The sequence below is a fragment of the Ctenopharyngodon idella genome, chromosome 18 (genome assembly GCF_019924925.1).
Source record: "Ctenopharyngodon idella isolate HZGC_01 chromosome 18, HZGC01, whole genome shotgun sequence".
Taxonomy (NCBI): domain Eukaryota; kingdom Metazoa; phylum Chordata; class Actinopteri; order Cypriniformes; family Xenocyprididae; genus Ctenopharyngodon; species Ctenopharyngodon idella.
This window is the reverse complement of record NC_067237.1, coordinates 7,173,572-7,196,190: the sequence shown is the minus strand read 5'-3', so window position 1 is coordinate 7,196,190 and position 22,619 is coordinate 7,173,572. Positions and strand designations below refer to the sequence as shown.

The following is a 22,619-nucleotide window of genomic DNA, read 5'->3' as shown; positions in this document are numbered from 1 at the left end:
ATAACTGTTTTTGTGTGAGTGTGATACTGAACTGTGTATTCTCCAGCTCCAGGCCGGAAACAGCGGTGAGAAAGGGCAGCAGTCTGTTGTGATGGAGCAGCAGTCTGACTACAGGAAGCAGTGCTTCATAGCCCAAACTCTCCCTGCATATATCTCCCAGAACATGAGCCGCTGATGCTGAGATTGGCTGGAGACACAAAGAAACCAAAAGCAATGAAAAGATGTTATAAACGACAGGACAGAATATGTATCTGAAAACTAAAATGAATGTTCACAAATTAAACATGACTGCCAGTCTTAAGGTTTATGTGCATAAGTTCTTCCAGACTGAAGGGGGGCGCTATTGTACCTTAACATCTGGGGATTTGAGCATTAGGTTTCGGAGAGGCGTGTAGCAGTCAGTGGGCAGGACGTTGTCCTCCGTGTACGTTACTTTCAGACGTAGAGAACCCAGATCGTCTGGCTTAGACTTCGTACCGTTTCCTTTCGGCTGCAGCAAGTACCTACAAAACGCAAAACAAAAGAAATTTCCCCTTTTTAATTAGCTATTTTACAGTGTCACACAGCTTCATCATTCAATATGCTGTACTAAGGACTGTGTATTAAATATTCACAATTTAGCAAAGTCCCTTTAAGACAAGTCATTTCACTCAGCAGCCATCTTAGAAACGCCTCTCGGGCATGCAAGTGCAGCTCCTATCTCTTTTAATGGGGACTTATTCCACCATATTGTGTGTTGCTCTTTATCCCATTCATAATAATACGAGTGCACCGTCTTTCTATATATAAAGTCTTTGAACATAGTCACAAAATTAAAGGGTTAGTTCACCCAAAAATGAAAATGTCATTAATTACTCACCCTCATGTCGTTCCAAACCCATAAGACTTTCGTTCACCTTCGGAACGCAAATGAAGATCATTTTGATGAGATCTGAAAGCTTTCTGTCCCTCCATAAAACAGCTAAGCTATTGAAACTTTGACGCTTCAAAAAGTTTGTAAAGAGGTTGTAAAACTAATCCATATGAATTGAGTGGTTTAGTCCAAATTTTCTGAAGAGACTTGACCACTTTATATAGATTAAATTTAGGCTTTTATTCACATATAAACATTGATCAGCGAACATAAAAAGAAGCTCAAACGTACTTGCTTGATGCGCGAAAACAAACCTCTTGCGGAAGTTCAAACGTGCTGCGTAACACACAAGAATGAACCTCATTGGTTCTCGTACGCGTCAAGCAAACTTGCTTGAGCTTCCGTTTACTACAACTGATGTGTGAGTTGATCAATGTCCTAAATTCAATCTGTTCATTAAATTTAATCTGTTAAAAAAAGTGACCGTGTCTTTTCAGAAAATTTGACTAAACCACTCAATTCATATGGATTAGTTTTCTGACCCTTTATGAACTTTTTGAAGCGTCAAAGTCTCAAATGCGAAGGCTGTCTATGGAGGAACAGAAAGCTCTCAGATTTAATCAAAAATATCTTAATTTGTGTTCCGAAGATGAACGAAGATCCTACAGGTTTGGAATGACGTGAAGGTGAGTAAATAATGACAGAATTTTCATTTTTGGGTGAACTAACCCTTTAAGTAACGTTGAGACTGTTGTGATGATTTTGAAGCCCTATTTATTTAATCATTATGTACCCGTCACTCACTGTGTCACTAAACTAGCTTTGTATATGCAAGTGTTGAGACATTTTAAAAACAAAAACACATTAGATTTGTTAAGCTTCCGTGAATCAGGTCAAACTACTTCAATATATTATGTATATATATATATACTAATCGTCTCTAAGATTTTCCAGCATTTTTTATCCTTTCTATATGCATGTCTAGCACATGTATAATTTTATCCTATGTGTTATTTGCATTGCTCAAACTACAAAGTACAGGAATTAGTGAGGCAAGACTGTGTTTAATAGTGTCAGCGTCTGTTTGTGTATGTGCGCTTGTTTTATGCTAGGTTCATGCAAAAGCTCACCCACGCAGTAGACTCACTGCCCTCATTCAAAACATGCAGATCAGTATCAACAAGTTCCCTCTCAGTCTACACACACACACACACTCTAATGCACGCACATACAATGTTTACACAACACTACCGGCAGGACGCTGTGATCCGCAGTCTGAGGACACAAGGGAAGCGGGCAACGGAAGCAATCCGCCCAAAACACACACACCCACAGTCTCTCAAACGCTTCTCGACAAAAAAAAAAAACCATCAGAGATAAGACACAATTGCAGCTGAAATCTATATTATGAATGCTGCAGTAAGCAGTCATCGCAAATGTCTCAATGCGCGGCCTTGAGTAATGGCCTCTAAAGTAATGCTGAAGTATGTTCATTTAAGCTCTGACGTCAGAGAGGTGGTGCTCTCATGCCTGATTGGGCAGATAAGGGCAGTGGAGAGCTGGGATTGGCTGTTATCTCCCTTCCTCATCTGTTCATCAGAGTAACTCACTCAGACTGCAGCTGACGAGAACAGACACTGAGATCAGCATATTACAGCACTGCATGGAAGTGTGTGCATGCACACACTTCATAGTAGGGCTGGGTCATATACAGATGGGTCCAACTTGTGAAAATGCTTCTATTTTGCATATGTCTAATTTAAAGTGCCCCATTATGCTTTTTCAAATATTACGTTTCATGCAGTGTGTATATAGCTGAGTTTTAAAGATCAAAAGTGCACAGTGCAGAAAGAAACGATTCTGAACTGTTGAAACGAGTCCTAGTAATTCCAGTCTTACTTCCTGTTACATACCTACGTAACAATGTAACAAATTTGCATAATGCCAGCCTATGCTCTTCATTGGCTGACTGTGAACAATGTCTACTCTGACCAGCTCTCAAACACTGTAGTTGTAGCTGAAGCCTGGAAGAGTTTGGTTTGTGTTGTCAACATGTTGAGAAGACACTGTTTTCTGCACTGTGAAAGCAAATCCACTTTGCATGCACCTCAAAAGAATGAGGACTCGGGCTACAATTGATACAGTAAAACCAACGGCATCATTACTGTTCATATCACTGTGTGTCTAGCGCTGAGGAAGAGCTGAAATTCAGATATGGTAATTGGCATTTTGTTTCCGACATGCACTGTAAAGGCCCCAATATACTTTAAATTAAAACCGAAGAACGAACTGATGTGACGTCATTTCGAACAAAATTAGACCAAAACGAAGTTCATTTTGGGAGTTCGAAAGGGCTTGCCAAAGCGAACTTTCAGGAAAAGTTCACTCCAGCTGCAAAACACCTTCGTACTACCATTGGTCCGTGACAATAACTTAATAGGAGGTTTGCACTGAGGCTCCGCCTTCTTTCACGTGGAATAATAAATAATAAGAATAATTCCTTACATTTATATAGCGCTTTTCTGGGTACTCAAAGTGCTTTACATACGGAAGGGGGAATCTCCTCAACCACCACCAATGTGCAGCATCCACCTGGATGATGCGACGGCAGCCATATTGCGCCAGAACGCTCACCACACACCAGCTGATTGGTGGAGAGGAGACAGAGTGATGAAGCCAATCAGTGTATGGGGATGATTCGGAGGCCATGATGGACAGAGGCCAATGGGCAAATTTGGCCAGGATACCGGGGTTACACCCCTACTCTGTTCGAAAGACATCCTGGGATTTTTAACGACCACAGAGAGTCAGGACCTCGGTTTAACATCTCATCCGAAGGATGGTGCTTTTTGACAGTATAGTGTCCCCATCACTATACTGGGGTGTTAGGACCCACACAGACCAGAGGGTGAGCACCCCCTGCTGGCCTCATTAACACCTCTTCCAGCAGCAACCTAGTTTTCCCAGGAGGTCTCCCATCCAGGTACTAACCAGGCTCAGCCCTGCTTAGCTTCAGTGGGCAACCAGTCTTGGGCTACAGGGTGATGTGGAACTCTTCTCTTACTCATTTCATCTGTTGAGTCCGTCGAGGACGGTAAGATCTCCGTGGGTGAAAACATGAACACACTGGATAGCCGCTTTATAGTAGAAAATGAAGTTGTGCTTCTGATGAAATGAGGCACTGACACTGTTTTTCATGTTTGATACTGTAAAGCTGCTTGCTTTTAAGCAATCTATTGAATAAAATGACATATAAATAAACGTGACTTTACTGGAGTGCTAATTTGCAGAGCTTGTGCTAACATACCCATGTTGTTACTGAGAGGAAAGCGCGCAGCACATATTTACATATTTATCTAAACCCCGCTCTCAGCAGAGTGGGCGGCGTCAGATTTTCATTAACTGTATATCGCTGCTCACATATTTCCTAAACGAAGAATGAAAAAGAACTTTGCCATGAGTATATCGAGGCCTTTAGTCAACTAGAAGAGGCTTAGTCGCCGATTATATTAGTCAGTTAGTCACAGGAAAAAAAAACCTCCACAGGAAGTGGCGAAATCATGCAGTCCGTGAGGGACAGAACGTTAACGGCGGGTCCTTGTGGTAATTACAGTATGTCGGGCAGGAAATCAAAACGTTTGCCTATCATCCACTGACCTCAAATATGACTTATAATTTGAAACATGTAAGTAGTAGCAACTTTACTTGGCCGCTCGCTCTAATGGTAACCTAGACAAATGAGCGCTATTGTTAGGCACATATCCAAGTGTTTGTGCGGAGTGTGGAAGCTAAAGTATAGCACGCTTACTGCGTAACATTGAGGCGCCAGCATGATCGCTTGCATTTTTTCCCGATAACAGAGAAAAGAACTTAAAATACTCATTTTTGGTCATTCAGATAAAAGTAATACATCATTTGAAACTTTTATTTGTGTAAACTCACAATAACAACAAAAGGTGTGCTATTATATAAAATAAATAAAACAATCAGGGTGCGCTTTCTGCCGTCTTGGTCACCGTGAACTGGAGCACGTCACAAAAATAAACCCAAACTCAGTGTATACTTGCCTCACAGACATGAGAAATATATCGATAGAAAGCCTGAAATTAAACGAACCAATTCACATTGAAAACAAATACTCTCTGCTTATGTAATCCATATCAAAGTTGCATTTCTCTCTATAGGCGCGATCACTATAACTATAACTTGATATTTGCAGCCGACACTGGTTTAGAAAACACTAGTTTATTAATAAATAATTAAAATGTCACCTTGCTATTTTTTCTGACACATTCATAATCATTACTTTTGCCAGTGCTTTGCGGCAAGCATTATTTGAATATTCAATATTGTCCAGCCCTATGTCTGTGGGTGTGTGTGTGTGTGTTTGTGTGTGTGAGAGAGAGTTCTTACCATGCTTTGTGGACATGGTCATTTCTCAGGATTTTCACAGATACCCGTGTCTCTCCGAGGAACACGTCCTGTGCCAAATTACCATTATTCCACAACTCTACCCTGCAAGGGAGAGTACAAGAGAGTGTGCATTAGCTAAATGTTCATTTACAAACACAAATACACAAACAGTGCTGTTTCAATGTATTCAAACCCAAAAAAAAAAAACAAAAAAAAAAATCACACATTTGAACTTCTCCCATTTTCAGTCAAACTGAATCTGAAATCCAGCACGCAGAGTACAGATGCAGTTGCATCAAGGTGGGTTAGTCATTTTTCTCTCCACTACAGGATAAAGCTTTTTCTCACATCAAACATGCACACAAATAAATTGCCTTTGAGTGGAAAACCAACAACACACCAAAACCATGCATAAACACACACACACACACACACACACACACACACACACACACATTAGTGTCATGATCTAATGTGCCGTCTGGTGGTTTCACCTACTCTTACCTGTCAGCTTCTGCAGAGGGCTATATGGGACAGTTCAGAGTGGCACATTATGTGTCAAATCAGATCAAAGCCACATTCATCAAAACATTTTTGACATAACATACAGTCTTCCAATCAAATAAGCACTCATCCCTGTTTATCATACTCATCCACAAACAGTCAATATGTGTAGTTATATGATGTTTTTAAAAAGACTTTTAACAAAATCAAAAGTCTGCATCCAGCCAAGAGAAGCAAAAGTTAAAACAATGAAAACCTGATGACAAAACAAAACAAAATAAACAAAACAAAAACAAACATACATCCAGCAAGAAGAGGCAAAGACAAAACAATGGCAAAACAATAATGAAGAAGAGAAAAGAACAAAACAAAAACAAACATACATCCAGCCAGCCAGCCAGAAGAGGCAAAGATGAAACAATGACAACGCAACAATGAAAAAAAGAGAACTCGCGTATCTCTGACAAAAAAAAAAAAAAAACACATCCAGCCATTAGAGCCAAAGATGAAACAATGACAATACAATAATGAAGAAGTGAAGAGAACTCACTTGATTTCAAACAAAATAAAACAAAACAAAACAAAACAAGAAAACAAAACAAAACAAAACAAAACACAACAAAACAAACATACATCCAGTCAGAAGAGGCTAAGGTGAAACAATGCCAACACAATAATGAAGAAGAGAAAGGAAGAGAAGAGAAGACAACTCACTTGATCTCTAGTTTTTCTATGTCCTCCTCCTCCACCTGAAAGTGTGACCTCCCCTTGTAACTACTTGACCTTGTGACCTGCAAAAACATTGTGAATTGTACACATATGGCTAATTCCACAAATGAATACCGCATCCACAAGAAATCATAACTCGGCCCCACTTTATATATTAGGTGGCCTTAACTGCTTTGTACTTACATTTAAATTAATCATTTGATACAATGCACTTATTGTGTACATCCATGTTTTTACGTACATATATTTTAAAAAATACCTGCATGCAATTACATCTGTAATTAATTTCTGTAATTACATTTATAATTACACTGTTGACCCATCCCTTGCAAAATTAACATTCATTAACTATTACTGAATGAATAGATGAGGCTGTACCTCAAAATGAAAGGTCTCCTCAAACTGAGGGTCGCTGGTTTTCTTCTTCACTTTAGTTTTTTTCTGGTCAGACCTGAGAGAGAGAGAGAGAGAGAGAGAGAGAGAGAGAGAGAGAGAGAGAGAGAGAGAGAGAGAGAGAGAAACAGAAAGACAGAGAGCAGGATGTTATTATTGAATCAGAGCGGATGTTATGTACTCATTTCAGCCCAGATCAGTGACAGAGGCTGAAACTGTCTTATGACTGACTGATTTAGAAGCAATCACAATAATGCATTTTGACTGTTTTCAGTACTTCATTAGAAACCATCAACCTCTGTTCCTTTACAGTAAACCTTGTGATTTTAGGGCACCTTAACAATGATTTCAAAGGTTTATAAACCTACCTGGCGGGCCCTACAAGTGTTACTGTGGCGTACGGGTCACAGTTCTGCCCACTTATCAACGGCAAACCCTGACATGCGATTATCCTGCAACAGACGCACACACAGCTGTGTTAATGAGACTGTTATTGAAAGTAACAGTAAAGATCATACAGCAGAATGCTCTGTCCATACTGTGATTAAACAAAACACCATTCAATTCAACATCAAACAGCATTCTTAACCAATTTTACTTGGCTGACACATTTCAAGTGAAACAGGATATTTAGGCTACTGTTCCAGGCTATAGTCTAAATAATGCCTAATTAACTATTTGGCCTTTACCCTTGAAATTAAAAGCACCAATATTACAAAATCATTCAAAACAAAACCATGAGCATGTATTATTTGGTAAACAGGGTCATGTTCCCCATTCTGGCCAGTACTGCAGATTTTTCATTTGATTTATTTGTTTATATATGTGAAATATAAAAATAATACTTTTATTCAGCAAGGATGCATTAAAAGTGACAGTTAAGACATTTATAATGTTGCAAAGGATTTCTATTTCAAATAACTGCTGTTCTTTTGAACTTTTAATAGAAAGTTCAATGAATTGTGAAAAATGTATCATGGTCTCCAACAAAATATTAAGCAGCAAAACTGTTTTCAACATTGATAATATTAAGAAATGTTTCATAAGCAGCAAAACGGCATATTAGATTGATTTCTGAAGGATCATGTGACACTGAAGACTGGAGTAATGATGCTGAAAATTCAGCTTTGCCTTTACAGGGATAAATTACATTTGAAAATATATTAAAATAGGAAAGTGTTATTTTAAATTATAATATTATTTCACAATATTACTGTGTTTACTGTATTTTTGATCAAATAAATGCAGCTTTGATAAGCATGAGACTTCTTTCAAAAACATTAAAAATCTTATTGACCCCAAAGGTATTAAATAAATATCACTTTTTTATATCACTACTTTTTACATTATACATATATTTTATGTCACAAAAATATAGGTGTTTGTTTCACTTTTTGCAAAAAAACAAAAACCCTTTAATTTATTAGCGTTGCGTTCAAAATCGCATAGTGTATAGTAGGTACTACATTTGGTTTGAAACTTAGTTTGCAACCATTAAAAAAGCATGTTCTATCAAAGTCCCTTTCAAGGAGAGTCTGTTCACTCGGCAGCCATTTTTGCAACGCCTCCAGGCAGCTATTTCGGGCATCCAAGACCAAGTCCTATGTGAATGGGGAAATCATGAAATCTCAAAAACTGCTTGGCAAACTCGCAATTAAATAATATATTTCAAATCAGCAATACAATCTGACATGAACTGGCCTATAAATGTTGTTTCTTATGCTGAAATAGCGATAAAAAAGCGCACTTTTCAGGCTAGACCAGCCATTGCGCATGTGCAGTCCTAAGCCTGAGTCTCAGGTTTCTTCTAGCTTCTAACAGCAGCTGCAACTTTACCAGTTGGTGATTGGCTCTTTTATTTAGAAGGCGGGACATATTCCGCCATATTGTGCATTGCAGTTTCTCCCATTCATAAGTAATAGGAGTGTACCATTTTTGTATATCTATAGTCTTTGGTTCCATATAGTATGAATGTGTGTGTTATGAATAAAATTCGGATGTACTACATCCCCCATGTTGTCACTGTCATGTGACCTATGGTGTCAGTTGAGCTGCTTCACCTCCATGGCCTCATGGGATAGTAAAGTATCCATTGAATGCGCACTTCAGAATCTCAGCGGAAGTAGAAGGTCATCCTGCGAACTTTTCACCTACTGTCTTTCGAATACTATGTAATCGGACATATTACTCTGTTGGCGTACTGTTTTTTGCATACTATAGAGTAGAGAAGTATTTAATTTCAGAAGCAGCCTGGGTTTTTGCAATTTGCAATAATAGCAGGAAGTATAAAAAAACAACTTTAACATGATTAACCCATACACACACTTTGCTGAAAAACAAAGGCATACAGTGCAAAACATGACTGACTTGTTTGGAGAGTTTGTGACTATAAACTACAACAGTGCCCGCCCACTTTTAAGTATTTTTTCCATTCATTTCTCCAATAGGGATTTCAAAAAAGTCTTTGTTAAAGCGTTATAAGGCATGAACCAAGCCAATCAGCTACAAGGTGAATCATAACATTACAAACTTTAATTGGAAGCAAAAAAGTATATGAAAATAGGAAAAATATAAAAGGTACAAGACTGTGTACTTAACAGCTTTAGTGAGGGAAAGAACTACAATCCCATGAAGCACTGAGAACAGCATAACTGAATTTAAGCATTTTGAGAATGTAGGGAGATTGACTTGATTACATCATTCACAGTGCTTCATGGGAGTGGGCGGAGTTAAAGAGACATTTTGGCGCATTTTGCTTGTTTCGACTCTCTGATTGGTAGAAGTTTCTGTACAGCATCATGGGTAATGTAGTTTTTAACCACAAATTCCATTGTTAAACAATTATTTTAAAACTAAATTAAAATAATGTGTGCAGATGGATTCAACAGAAGCAAATACTATCAATTAACAACCCAGTAGCTCACAGTAAGGATGTCTTTAAAGGTTTGTAGGTTATCGTTAAAAATCAATTTCCCTAAGGAGAAAATGAATGGAGTTTTTACTTCTGGAACCAGACTGTTGCACTCTATTATAAGTCATTCTCGAAATTTTGATAAAATCATATCTACATTAGGGTGACATTTAAACCAGAAGAAACCCTCTCAGCCATCCTTATTGTTGAACCCTGACGGTGACTTTGTCAGAGGTTCCTCCACGTCACACATTAAAATATGAATGAATGAGAGAGTGAGAGGATGAAAGAAGAACGAGCATAAATGAAAGTGTCAGATAAGAAAGGTGAAAGCAGAAGCACTGCTATCCAAGACAGGAAGTAATTCACACTTGTAGTTGTCATGGTGACAGCCATGAAGCGGTGAAGGAAGGTGAGAAAGAACGGCAGAGAGGGAGAGAGCATGAAAGAGAGAAAAAAGCAGTGTGACGGCAAAACAAAACCACAGAAACAGCGCAGTGCGGACTTCCTGCCGTCACGGCATCACTTCCTCTTTCGTCAACCTGCTCTGTGGGAGAGTGTGAATGAACAGCGATGGCCAACATTAAGCAGAGATGCACGTCAGCAACTCTATGTTGAGTCAAACTATTTTTTTCACACCATTAAGGAAAATACACACACCCTGTAGTGGTGTGAACGTGAACTTCACAGGTGTTCTCGCCCTCCCAGATAACAAATATAATATAGAAAAACATACATGAATAAGCATATAGCCCAACATCCTCATTATCTCAGTGGCAGTTGTCTAGATCAGAGATTCACAATAATTTTTGTCAGATGAACCCCTTTGACACGTAAAATATTTTTGAAGTACCCCATGAGATTTTAAGTTATTATATTTCACTAATTTAAAAACACATTCGCATGTTTACAGTTCTCTGATGTCAGTTAATGGTCACATGACATGCAGGAAAACATAAAATATTTCATCTTATTTAGTAAGGGTTGCATAATTAGGTAAAAAAAAAAAAAAAAGTGATGTTTTTTATGCTGCTGCTGAAATAATACATTATTATTATTTTGGAAACACTTTACAACACGGTTTCAGTTGTTAACATTAGTTAACTAACAATGAAGAATACTTCTACAGCATTTATTAATCTTAGTTAAAGGCACAATATGTAATTTTTCGCCCAATTCTCAGGGTCCAGTTCTCACTATTAACTAACAATTAACTATGACGTTTGCCTCAATAAACTCCTAATTATTGCTTATTAATAGTTATTAAGGTAGTTGTTAAGTTTAGGTATTAGGTAGGACTAAGGCATGTAGAATATGGTCATGCAGAATAAGGCATTAATATACGTGCTTTATAAGTACTAATAAACAGCCAATATCTTTGTAATATGGATGCTAATAAGCAACTAGTTAATAGTGAGAATTGGACCCTAAACTAAAGTGCTACCGTTAATTTTTACATTTACTAATACATTTTTAAAATCAAAAGTTGTATCTGTTAACATTAGTTAATACACTGTGAACTAACATGAAGAAACAATGAACAATTGTATTTTTATAAACTAATATTAACAAAGATTAATAAATGCTGTAATAATATATTGATCATAGCTAGTTCATGTTAACTAATGTTACTAACTAATATTAACAAATAAGACCTTTTTGTAAAGTGTTACCATTATTTATAACTCAAATTATAAAAAGACAGAAATATATTAGTACTGTAATAATACAATTGTCCTTTAATATAAAAATAATATTTGATAATTATAATATTTTTTACACTACAAGTTACAATACTTAAATTCTTGAGGGTTTAATGTTTAAAGAATTTACATTGGCAGAAAAATACAGGAAGTCCTTTAAGGCAGGTTTATAAACACTTCTCATTACAAATATGATAAAATGCTGCAAACTTGTCCACAAAAATGTAGGCAATTATGCAAATATGAAAATAAAGTGATCCTAGTACACGCTGTGTTCCCAAACGCACCTTGTATGCAGCATGCAGAGATGGAGTTTCAATTTTATTGTGACTGCTGTCCGATTTTCTATTGATTTTATGATTTAAGCTTTTAATTTACATTTATTCCTTTAGCACACACTTTTATCCAGAGCAAATTACAATTGAGAAATACAAGGAGCGATTCATTGTAAAGAGGCAATAAACACGAGAAGTGCTAGTAATACAAAGTACTAGCCATCATTCAAAATAGTACAAAACTACACTAGGTAGGGATTAACGAATAGTGAAGTAGAATAGATTTTTTTTTTCTTCATGAACTCACTAACCCACTTCAGACAATGCAATATGGATATTTGATTGGATACTGGTAAAACATCTATTATATTATAATCAAATATTAGTGAAATAGCCTACAGTATATGTTGTTGAGTTCAATTTGTTGAATACATCAAAATAATAAATTCAGAATACACAGTTACTTATGAATGGCAATCAATGGAGAAAGATTAGTTAAGGCTTCTATACCAGCAGGGGAAAAAGAGGCCCAACCGACTAGCCAAACCCTGACGTCTTGATATCCTGTTTCACATTGAAGTATGTAACGTTACAGAAGTACAGTGGGTTGTGAATGCCAATTCATGTTGAGTTCAAATACACTTAACACATTTGAAACACACAAACACATGCGCTGACTGACAGGCATCACTTACTGAACCACAAGCTGCTGGCAGACGGATCCATTCTCTGTGATCAGTTCATTCAGCTTCATCTCTAAATGAACCTTCCCCTGTCAAAGTAGAAAGACTAATGTCACAACATCCAACACAGAAGCAATTACACTTCATTAGAGTTATTTATAGCATAACTCGGTCACACTTTAGTTTAGGGTCCAATTCACATTATTAACTAACTATTAACTATGACTTTTGCCTCAATAAACTCCTAATTACAGATTATTAATAGTAAGGTAGTTGTTAAGTATAGGTATTAGATAGGATTAAGGCATGTAGAATATGGTCATGCAGAATAAGGCATTAATATGTGCTTTATAAGTACTAATAAACAGCCAATATCCTAGTAATAGGCATGCTAATAAGCAACTAGTTAATAGTGAGAATTGGACCCTAAACTAAAGTGTTACCCATAACTCATATATATCAACATATATAACAACATAACACACGTTTTCTTTCAGGTTTTCTTATTTTTCTATGGGACTCTCCATAGACATAAGGATTTTTATACTGTACAAAATGTATATTCTAGCCCCCTACGCTAACCCTACCCCAGCTAACACTTTATGTATTTTTACATTTTCAAATAAGCATAATTTTGTATGTGAAATACAGAATGTGTTTTTAGGGCAGTGGCGCTGAATATAAGCTTCAGAAACATTTAGTGTCTGGAATTTTATCATTATGGACATGTTTATGATATAATATGATATATGTTGAAATAACCTATCCAGCCAGTCAAATTTGTTGAGGCTGATAATGTCGGAATGAGAAAGAGTGCAAACAGAGGAAAGCCGAGAAGGAAAGGACAGGGAGGGAGAAAGATAGAGAAGAAAAACAACATAAAAACGCCCACATACTCCTACGCAATATTTTGTGCAAGTTCCTTTGAAAAATGACACCAAGAACGCACCAATAATTCAATGTTAACAGATGTCCAAAACAGATAGATATTATAGAACTACTTTTTAATTTTTATTAATGCATTATATGAAGTGCCAATCCGCAAAGAGGAAAAAAATAGAATCATAGAATTTTGTCATCTAATCATTTAGCCCTGCAGAAGTTGCAAGTGTTGAGCAGAGATCTATTTGCAAGATACAGTACATCTACAATATATTAATTGCTAATTTTATAAGTATGTGGAAACAAACAACTTGTTTTGTGTAAATAAGTTGTTTAAGTTTTCTGGAGTACGTAAGGGCTTCTTGAACACACAGATGGAGGAACATCTTTCTTGTGATTTCAGCCAGTTCCGGGTGGCTCTAAATGTTATCGGATGGAACTGCCACCCACCTTTTTCTCGTCCACAGGGTTAAAGACACATAAACCACAATGTATAACCACTGTCATAAAATAACCCTAAACATTTCGACTCTAGGGTTAACAAGAGCCTATCAATATTTTTAAGCATTTTGACAATATTCTATATTTTGTTATCTGATTTTTTGTGCGTGTGAAATTAGCCATGAGCATGTTTTTTAGTCCAAAACTTCAACCAAACTGCAACTTTTGCCAAGCAGATCAAGAATGATGCAAGAATTGCAACACAGTAAAAATCAAGTTTAAAATAATATTTTGTTCCACAGTTTTTTACTAAATGTATGCAAAATACTGATAAACTGAACTGAATAACCTTTATTATTCGCACCAATATAACAATACACTGTAATAAACAGTAATTTTTATAAAAATATTTTAATGTATGAAAAACGACACCCAAGAACAATTCTGTGAGACTGAAAACAATGAATCAGGGTTTCGAATCTATTAATTGAAACAGACAGTTTGAACTGATTTAGGGAAAATAATCTTATCAACTCAGATTAAAAAAAAGTTGCTGCTAATGGCTGGAATACACTACACGACTTTTAAAACACTAAACACTATCATAAACTTGCCGGCTTTGAAAATAGTTACAGAGGAAAACTAGGCATCATACACTAAACCACTGAGGTTCATACTCTTCCAGACTTTCAAATCGTTCTGAACACAACAAACTCACAGATACACGTGCCTCGTTGTGTGACAGATAAAACAAACATGGATGTGCAGGAGACGGCCGCAGTAGTTGTGTGCTGAGTCACAAAAGAAAAAACGAGCCAAGCGCATTTGGATGCGGCTATTGGTGGATAGACACGGTCCAAAGATTTTGGACTATCGTCTCTATCGTGGTTACATGCTCTGTGCCTCGCCGTCACAAAATCTTATCATTTGCATGCATTTTTAAGTATTGCTATTTAAAAACAAGTGACTTTAAACTTGTTGAAGTGCAATAAGCAGCGAAAAAGTAAGAATTTAATACCTGTACACTCTAGTCTGTAAGATCTGAGAGAGGCGCGCACATGAAGCCGCTGCGCATAGAGCGTGTGAGTACTGAACTGAGTTCTATTGGGTTTGAACGGTCAAATACCCACACTTACGTGGCTGTCTTTGCGAGTATTCTTAAGTTAACGTAAACAGTTGAGAAAGCACATGTGTATCAGTATATTAGATCAGTGTATTCATTCTTAAAGTGACAGCAGCCTAACAAACTTGCTGCCTGCTGTGTTACTAATGTTAATCAAACAACAAAAGACAAAGAGAAAAATCACTCACTGCTCCTGACTGAATCACTTTTGTAACTTTAATAATAATAAATTTGTATTTATTACACCGAAGACTTGAGTGTTTTTTGTATTTAATTACTTATACAATTTATGAAGTATTTCTTATTTAGTGCTTGAAGTTTTTCAGGTAGGTCTTTGTTCTAGTGTAGTTTTTTGGTAATATTAAAATTGGTGATGAGAGTTATGAAATTTCAATGGTATCAAAAATTTTGATATCATAAAAACCTTATTTAAAGCAAAAAATATATATATTGCGATATATCGTTATCGTGAAATAAAACTACTCATTTCATGATATAAGAATTTGGTCATATTGCCCATCCATAGTCATACACTACAATATGTGTTCCAAAATCGGCCCAAAATATCAGACATGTTTTGAAATACTAAAAAAATCATACACTATGTGTTTTTCTGTGAATTCAGTCAACTCTGACTGTCCAAAATCTGCAGACTGGCACACACTTTCAGCAGCTATTGTCGACTCATCTAGACCACAAATTGGGGCAAAAATCTGAGCAAAAGTCGTGTAGTGTATTCCAGCCTTAAAGTATCACTACTAAAACACCTTCTTGCAAGTCACAAAGCAGGAAGGATTATGAAACTAGCCTACTGACAAAGTTTAAAAATAAAACAAACAAAATTGCACAATATTCACAACACCACTTACTTACGTTGAAAAATCATCACAAATATATTGCAAGTATTCGAAATATTGCCAAATTTCAATTAAAACCGATGTTATTAATACACATACAAATGTAAAAACACTTATGCAAAGTTTAATTTCCTTGGCTGGCAAACTGCTATTTGAATTTTTTTTTTTCAAAACAGACTTTTACAAAAAGCAAATTCCTTTACGTAAACACTTTTTGTTTCTGATACAGTAAATCCACACCCCTGCCCCCAGATCTGCTGAATAGTGAATCATACTTGTGTACAAAACAGATCTGTGCATACACCATACACAAAAACAGGATGTGGAGTTGTGCCTGCATCTGCTTTCAAGTCATTGGACCACATATTAGAGCTGACTAATCATACATTGATCTCATTGGGTATAGCGAGGCAATGAGTAATCATAAACTCACCCGATTGGCTCAAACCACGACTGGAGACTAACCACAGAAGGGAAGTAAGGCTGTGTATTCATGTATTGCTCTGTTGGGTGTGTGTTTGTGTGTTGAATGATAACTTCAATGCCATCTAACTGTTCACTCACCTGAACTTCTGAGTTTGGGTCCACAGGTTGTAAGTGAAACCAGTTCTCTTTCCCGCAGTACTTATATAGATCTTCCTTCCTGATGGCTACTTTCCCTACAAACACACACACAAGCTTTAGTTGACATGTACACTGTGTATTAGTCTTGTACATGAGATAAAAAACAAGGGCGAAAGATACTGACCTACAGGTAGATCCCTTATTTGGAACATGCTCTTGGCATACACGTAGAAGGACAGGCATTGGAATGGGCGCGGAATTTCGAAGTAGAAGTCCTCGCCATAGAACGGACTAAAGCAAAGGACAGAGATCGTCAATCACAACCACAGTGACTCCAAACACAAAACTGCAACAAACATTGCATTAGAGGTGGAGAACGTTATTACATTTGGTATAAAAAAAAAACAAACAAATTTAGTTGATCTTATCTAAAGTTATATGTAATATTCACGACCATGGTTATGTTAGCGGAAAAGAAAATAATGGAGAAATTCTGAAAGCAAACAAGTTTCTTTTGAATAATTCAGAGCAAGAAATCACGAATCACTGGACAATAAAACCAGGGACATTTATTCAGAAAGTCAACAGGGTCAATTTTGATTTTATAGTTTTACAGCTGTTTGATATATCTGATTTAAAAAAAATAAATATCAGAACTTTGTTTGCCAAAGGAATTGTTTACTTTTCATTTGATCACATTTTAAAAACTTAATAAAATTGTTAATGCTTTAAGCCTTCATTTGACTATCACCATTCAAAACAAACTGGCATTAAATCATAAAGCCAGAAAATTTAAAAATATTTCTGAAAAAGGAAACATTTCATATGGCCATTTCACATTTCATATTATTGTAAATAAATAAATAAATAAACAAATTATTTAGTTGTTAAAGTTTTATGAATTCTGGTGATTAGACATGCTTTTTTATTATTACCATTTAATTAATCTATTAAAGTGGGAAAATCAAAACTGAAAACACAGAAATTGGGAAAAATGAAACTGAATAGATACCTAAATTGTAATTTTGTTAAACTTTTAATAATCATGATTCCAATCAATTAGACATGCTTTTAACTTTAATTTAACCATTAAAACCAGAAAAATGAAAATTAAAAAAAAAGAAAAAACACAATCCAGAAAAATTAAAATGAAAAAAAAAAGAAATTTGGGAAAAATAAAATGGATTTCATAGTGCCCTACATGTGTCATTGACACAGTTTGTTGACACTATTAGAAATGTATGACTTTCACTGCATTATATAACAAATGATCAAACAAAATGACATTGATTTAAAAACATTTCACAACAATTAGATTAGTTTAAATGATAAAACGAACCTATATGAACAGATAAATTATTATATAAATTAAATGTCAGTTATAATAGATATAATTAAAATAAAAAGTACTGTGACACTTTGTGGTTGCTCAATGATAGTAAATCATGTTCATAACTACAAACGTGTTCATTCTGCTCAAGTGTCCAAATACTTTTTGGGGTCCGTGTAAGCAAGGAATGTCAGATGTAAAAATCTGTATAACATATTAAGGAGTAAAAAAATGTCCAAAAGATTTAACATGTAAAAGAATTACTTCTAGCTGTGTGACTGCAACAGTCAAATACCTCAGCTTAGACTTGAGAGGAGAATGCTCATCCACCCACACACACTCCAGCTCTCTTACACACACACATATTACACACTCATAGCCCCCGCACTCAAGAGCGCATGCGCTCCCACATACATTCACACACAAACAGATTCTGACCTCCCCAACACTGCTACAGGTACGGCACTCGAATCGAAATACCGAAAACGTGGCGACAAGGCACGCATGAATGGCCTCAAACTCAAAAAATTGTTTAATAATAAGCCAGATGAGTGAAAGAAAGATTAGGAGAGGTGAAGAAAGACTGGAGGAAAACCTTCATGCTTTGAGAGAGTGTGTGAACGAAAGACAGGAGTGCTAGATAGCAAGTGTGAGAGAGAAAAGTGAGGGAACGCGTAGGTGGACACCCTTCCTTAGACACAGCCAACAGAGCCCTTTGAACAGAGGGGAAAAAACAGTTGTGAAATACCACGAGAGGAAAAGCCTTTAGAAAGAGTGTGAGATAAAGAAAATGTGCTTCTTTCAATGACTAGACGGTTTTGCAACCAAAAATGTACACACTGTAATATCGTCGAACACAATGCACGTCTGATATCAAGATGAACCATGAGAGTGGAAGGTCTACTTTGAGTATAATCAATGAGTAAATGGTTAATATATATGTTTTTATTTTAATAAAAAAAATAAAAACAAAAATTTTAATTAAAATATTAAAAGGCTGCACACATTCCCATACTATTTATGCTACCTCAAATCATTGCATAGAACTGCATTGAAAAATACCTTAGAGACTTGGGCTTGGCTTTTTTGACTTGGCCATTAAAGGGATAGTTCACCCAAAAATGAAAATTATCCTATGATTTACTCACCCTCAAGCCATCCTAGGTGTATATGACTATCTTCTTTCAGACGAACACAATCGGAGATATATTTAAACATATCTTTAGTCCTCCATAGTTTATAATGTTTGTGAATGGGGGGCCACGTTTTGAAGCCAAAAATAATGCATCCATCCATAAAAAAAAAGTAATCCATACGACTCCAGGGGGTTAATAAAGGCCTTCTGAAGCGAAGCAATGCGTTTTTGTAAGAAAAACATCCATATTTACAACTTTATAAATTTTATCCCTTTAAGCAACCACCCAGAATACCCCAGCAACCTGCTAAAACACTCAGAATAACTTAAAGGGATAGTGAAATTTCATATACTAATTTTTTTGAGTTCCAAACCTGTATGACTTTCTTTCTCCTGTGGAACACAAAAGAAAATATTCTGAAGAATGTTTGAACTGTTTTTGCCCATACAATGAAAGTTAATGGGGTCCAAAATAACTTCAGACTCCCCTTTTTATTGTATAAGCAAAAAACTTTTCAAAATGCCTTTTTTTTGTGTGTTTCACAGATGAGCGAAAGCAACATGAGGGTTAGTAAATGACAGAATTTTCATTTTTGGGGTGAATTAATATTACCCCTTTAACATCTGCATAAAAAAAAAGAACACTTTACAATAAGGTTTCATTAATTAACAACTTTACTTAACATGAATTAAGAATGAACAATACTTCTACAGCATTTATTAATCTGAATTAACGTTAATTTCAACATTTACTTTTACATTATTAAAATTAAAAGTTGTGTTTGTTAACATTAGTTAATGCTCTGTGAACTAACATGAACAAACAATGAACGACTGTATTTTTATTAACTAACATTAACAAAGATTAATAATAAATACTATAAAAAATGTTTTGTTTATTGTTAGTTCATACATTAATTAATGTTAACTAATGAAACCTTATTGTAAAGTGTTACCAAAAAGATTTAACCTAAAAATGTGCAATCACAAAAATGTGAAATCAAAAATATTATTTAACATAACCAAACACCAGCAAAACTCAATTTAAAGTGATTTTTCTCTAGAAAAGACTTGGATTAAAGTGCTTGATTCATATGGATTCATTTTACAATGTCTTTATGAACTTTTTGGTCACCTGGACTTTCAATTTTTTTTTTTTTTTAATGAAACCTAAGTCTTATGGGTTTGGAACGGCATGAGGGTGAGTAAATGATGACAGAATTTTAATTTTTCTGTGAACTGTCCCTTTAAGGGTTAGATCAGGTACAAATTACAGTAACAATTGCGGGATACCACGTTTTCCAGTATAGCATTGTACCGGTAAGTTTAGGGTGGTTAAAACATATTCACATTTTCTTTATCTTTAAATCTAGTTGATTAATGTGGTAATATATGGTATTTTGAGCAACTACTGTGATGGACGAAATAAAACAACATAAAAGGGCAGTGTTTCTGCTCTTGTTCAAATCACGTGTATATAACAGACAGAAAAAAAAAAATTGTAGGCCTGCATTTTTGTGAAGCAGCACGAAAACCACATATATGAGAAGTGCTGTACTTTTAAGATAAATATCATCAGCACATAGTTTGCATGTGATATTTGTGTGCTTATGTGTGTTTACCATCTCACCTTACACTCTTCTCATAGACTTTTGTGCGGTATACTTCCTCCTGGTCCAAACTGATTGTACAGAAGGTGCAGAGGTCACGGAGACGGTTCGGCCCTGAGCTCGGACCCAGATTCTTTGCTTCACCTGCCGAGAGGAGAATAATAGGTGTGTAATTCACATTATTGCAGAGGATATTACAGATAAAGTTTTCCCAAAAATAAAATGTCAGTGTATATAAAATCTGCCTAAGGACAATCTGTGTTATGTAAATTTTTAAAATTGCATTTTAATTAGAGGTTTGCCAGTTGTGGGGTCGGCGATGTACGGCCACTAAGACACACTATCGCACGCACACACTTGCAGGAGCGCTGTGGTGGTGCAGAGGCTTGAGGCGGATGTGGCTGATGTACGTGGAGCTCATCTAAGATGTGGTTACAGACGAGAAGCATTAACTTCCTCCCAGCATGCACTGGGGCTTCCAGGAGAGCGCTGATTCAAAAGATCAAATTCAAAAACACACACATACACAACCACACATATTAATGTCAGAGGGCAGATGTAGCCATAACTGATCCAGACCACATCAAACCAGGATGACACAGCTAGAGAATGCAAGAGCAATTAATAAACCTTATAACTTTTTATCTCAAATTTATATTTTTTTAGATGCTCTGGATTCTTTATTGTGGTTCACTGCTTTCAGTTTTAAGCCTCTAAAATCACCACAAAATATTGCCTTTTTTTGAAAAAGCCATTCATAAAATGGTTGTCTTGCGATTCAGCTGTTGAACATGTTCTGAGTAGAGACAACCTTATGTTTGTAAGAAGGCATGCACGTCATATTTCATCGCAAATTAAAGAAAAACTAAGAATTATATTTTGCATAAAGACAATACAGCCTATTTCATGACCTTTATCATTTTTAACATTTTTAACAATATCATATCAAATAATAAAAAACAATTTCCTCTCAAATTTTCATTTCTGTAATACAAAAACAAAATATTATTCTCATTCCCATAATGCAAATTAAAATGAAGTTCAATATAATTGTTAAATATTTATGTTTTAAAAAAATACACACACGCGCCCACACACACACACACACACACATATATATATATATGCACAGTCAAACCAAAATTTATTCAGACACCTTGATCATTTCATTCATTAATACAGTTTATTCACTATAGTTTTAAAAAATGGTAATAAAATATGACAAGATCTCAGAGTTAAACTGTGTCAGAATAAATTAATCTTAATTATGTCAGATAACACTTAAGCAAAACATGATCAGGTCAAAGGTCAGGTCATTTTTGGTCCCAAATTTTTCATCAATTTTACTGGTAGTCCACTGTATGAGAATTTTTTTGGGGTAATATGTCACAGTTTACTTTATTTTGCTATCCTCACTTACATAAATGAACTATAGTGTCCTGTACCCACTAGTAAAAAAATAAAAAAATTATATATAGTGTATAGAATAATTTTTGGTTTGACTGTATATATATAGTTTTTGAATGTTATTTATGCTGATTTAGTGTCAAAACAGATCATTGATGCATAATAGTGATGATAATGAGATATTTTTATTTATTTTTTTTGCAAAAAGAGAATTCAGAGGCCAATATGTCATGAAAATAATGTCAAAATGCATATCTTAAAAATAACCTTAATTTTTTGCATGCAAAATATAATTTCTTTTCTTCTTTTGGGCTGAAATATTACTCCATAATGTGTTGATGACCCTATAAAAATTCACCCTACAAGAGATGCTTATATTCTCATTAGGGAGCAGAGACTGAATGCACAAAGTCTGCAACATACACCTATAGCTATTACACAGTCTCGGTTTCCGGCACACGCACACACACCTCTTCCCCTGAACCATTCAGAAAACAACAGCAAATGCAACCCAGAGCAGCTCATAATGATGCTCACAGTCGACACAGATAAAGACTCAGAGGAAACTAAACTCCCAACAGCATACTGCCGCAGGGAGCCGAGATAGCAGCCAATGCCCTAGAGTTAACCCTCCCTTCTCACACACACAGGTGTGATGAAGAGAAGCGAACATGTGTAGCACTGTATGCTTAGCAACGGAAGTGAACACAAACCACAACCGTGAGGCATGAACAAACAAGATACACAGGGCTCCACACACATGCAGACACTAAACTCTGGAGTTCCCTACATGCACTCGTACTCAT

The 22,619-nt window shown here is 35.8% G+C and overlaps 1 protein-coding gene across 1 annotated transcript in view; it reads right to left on the bottom strand.

Moving 5' to 3' along the window:
• The window catches only part of rasa2 (RAS p21 protein activator 2), a 55,339-nt gene that overhangs the window by 22,263 nt on the left and 10,457 nt on the right, over nt 1–22,619 (bottom strand). The window contains exons 2-11 of the mRNA XM_051869612.1: nt 20,427–20,550; nt 16,516–16,622; nt 16,332–16,426; nt 12,477–12,553; nt 7,261–7,344; nt 6,878–6,950; nt 6,485–6,561; nt 5,267–5,368; nt 350–503; nt 33–187 (exon numbers count right to left, since the gene is read on the bottom strand). Coding sequence (XP_051725572.1) covers nt 33–187; nt 350–503; nt 5,267–5,368; nt 6,485–6,561; nt 6,878–6,950; nt 7,261–7,344; nt 12,477–12,553; nt 16,332–16,426; nt 16,516–16,622; nt 20,427–20,550 — 1,048 coding nt within the window. The remainder of the gene's footprint in view (nt 1–32; nt 188–349; nt 504–5,266; nt 5,369–6,484; nt 6,562–6,877; nt 6,951–7,260; nt 7,345–12,476; nt 12,554–16,331; nt 16,427–16,515; nt 16,623–20,426; nt 20,551–22,619) is intronic.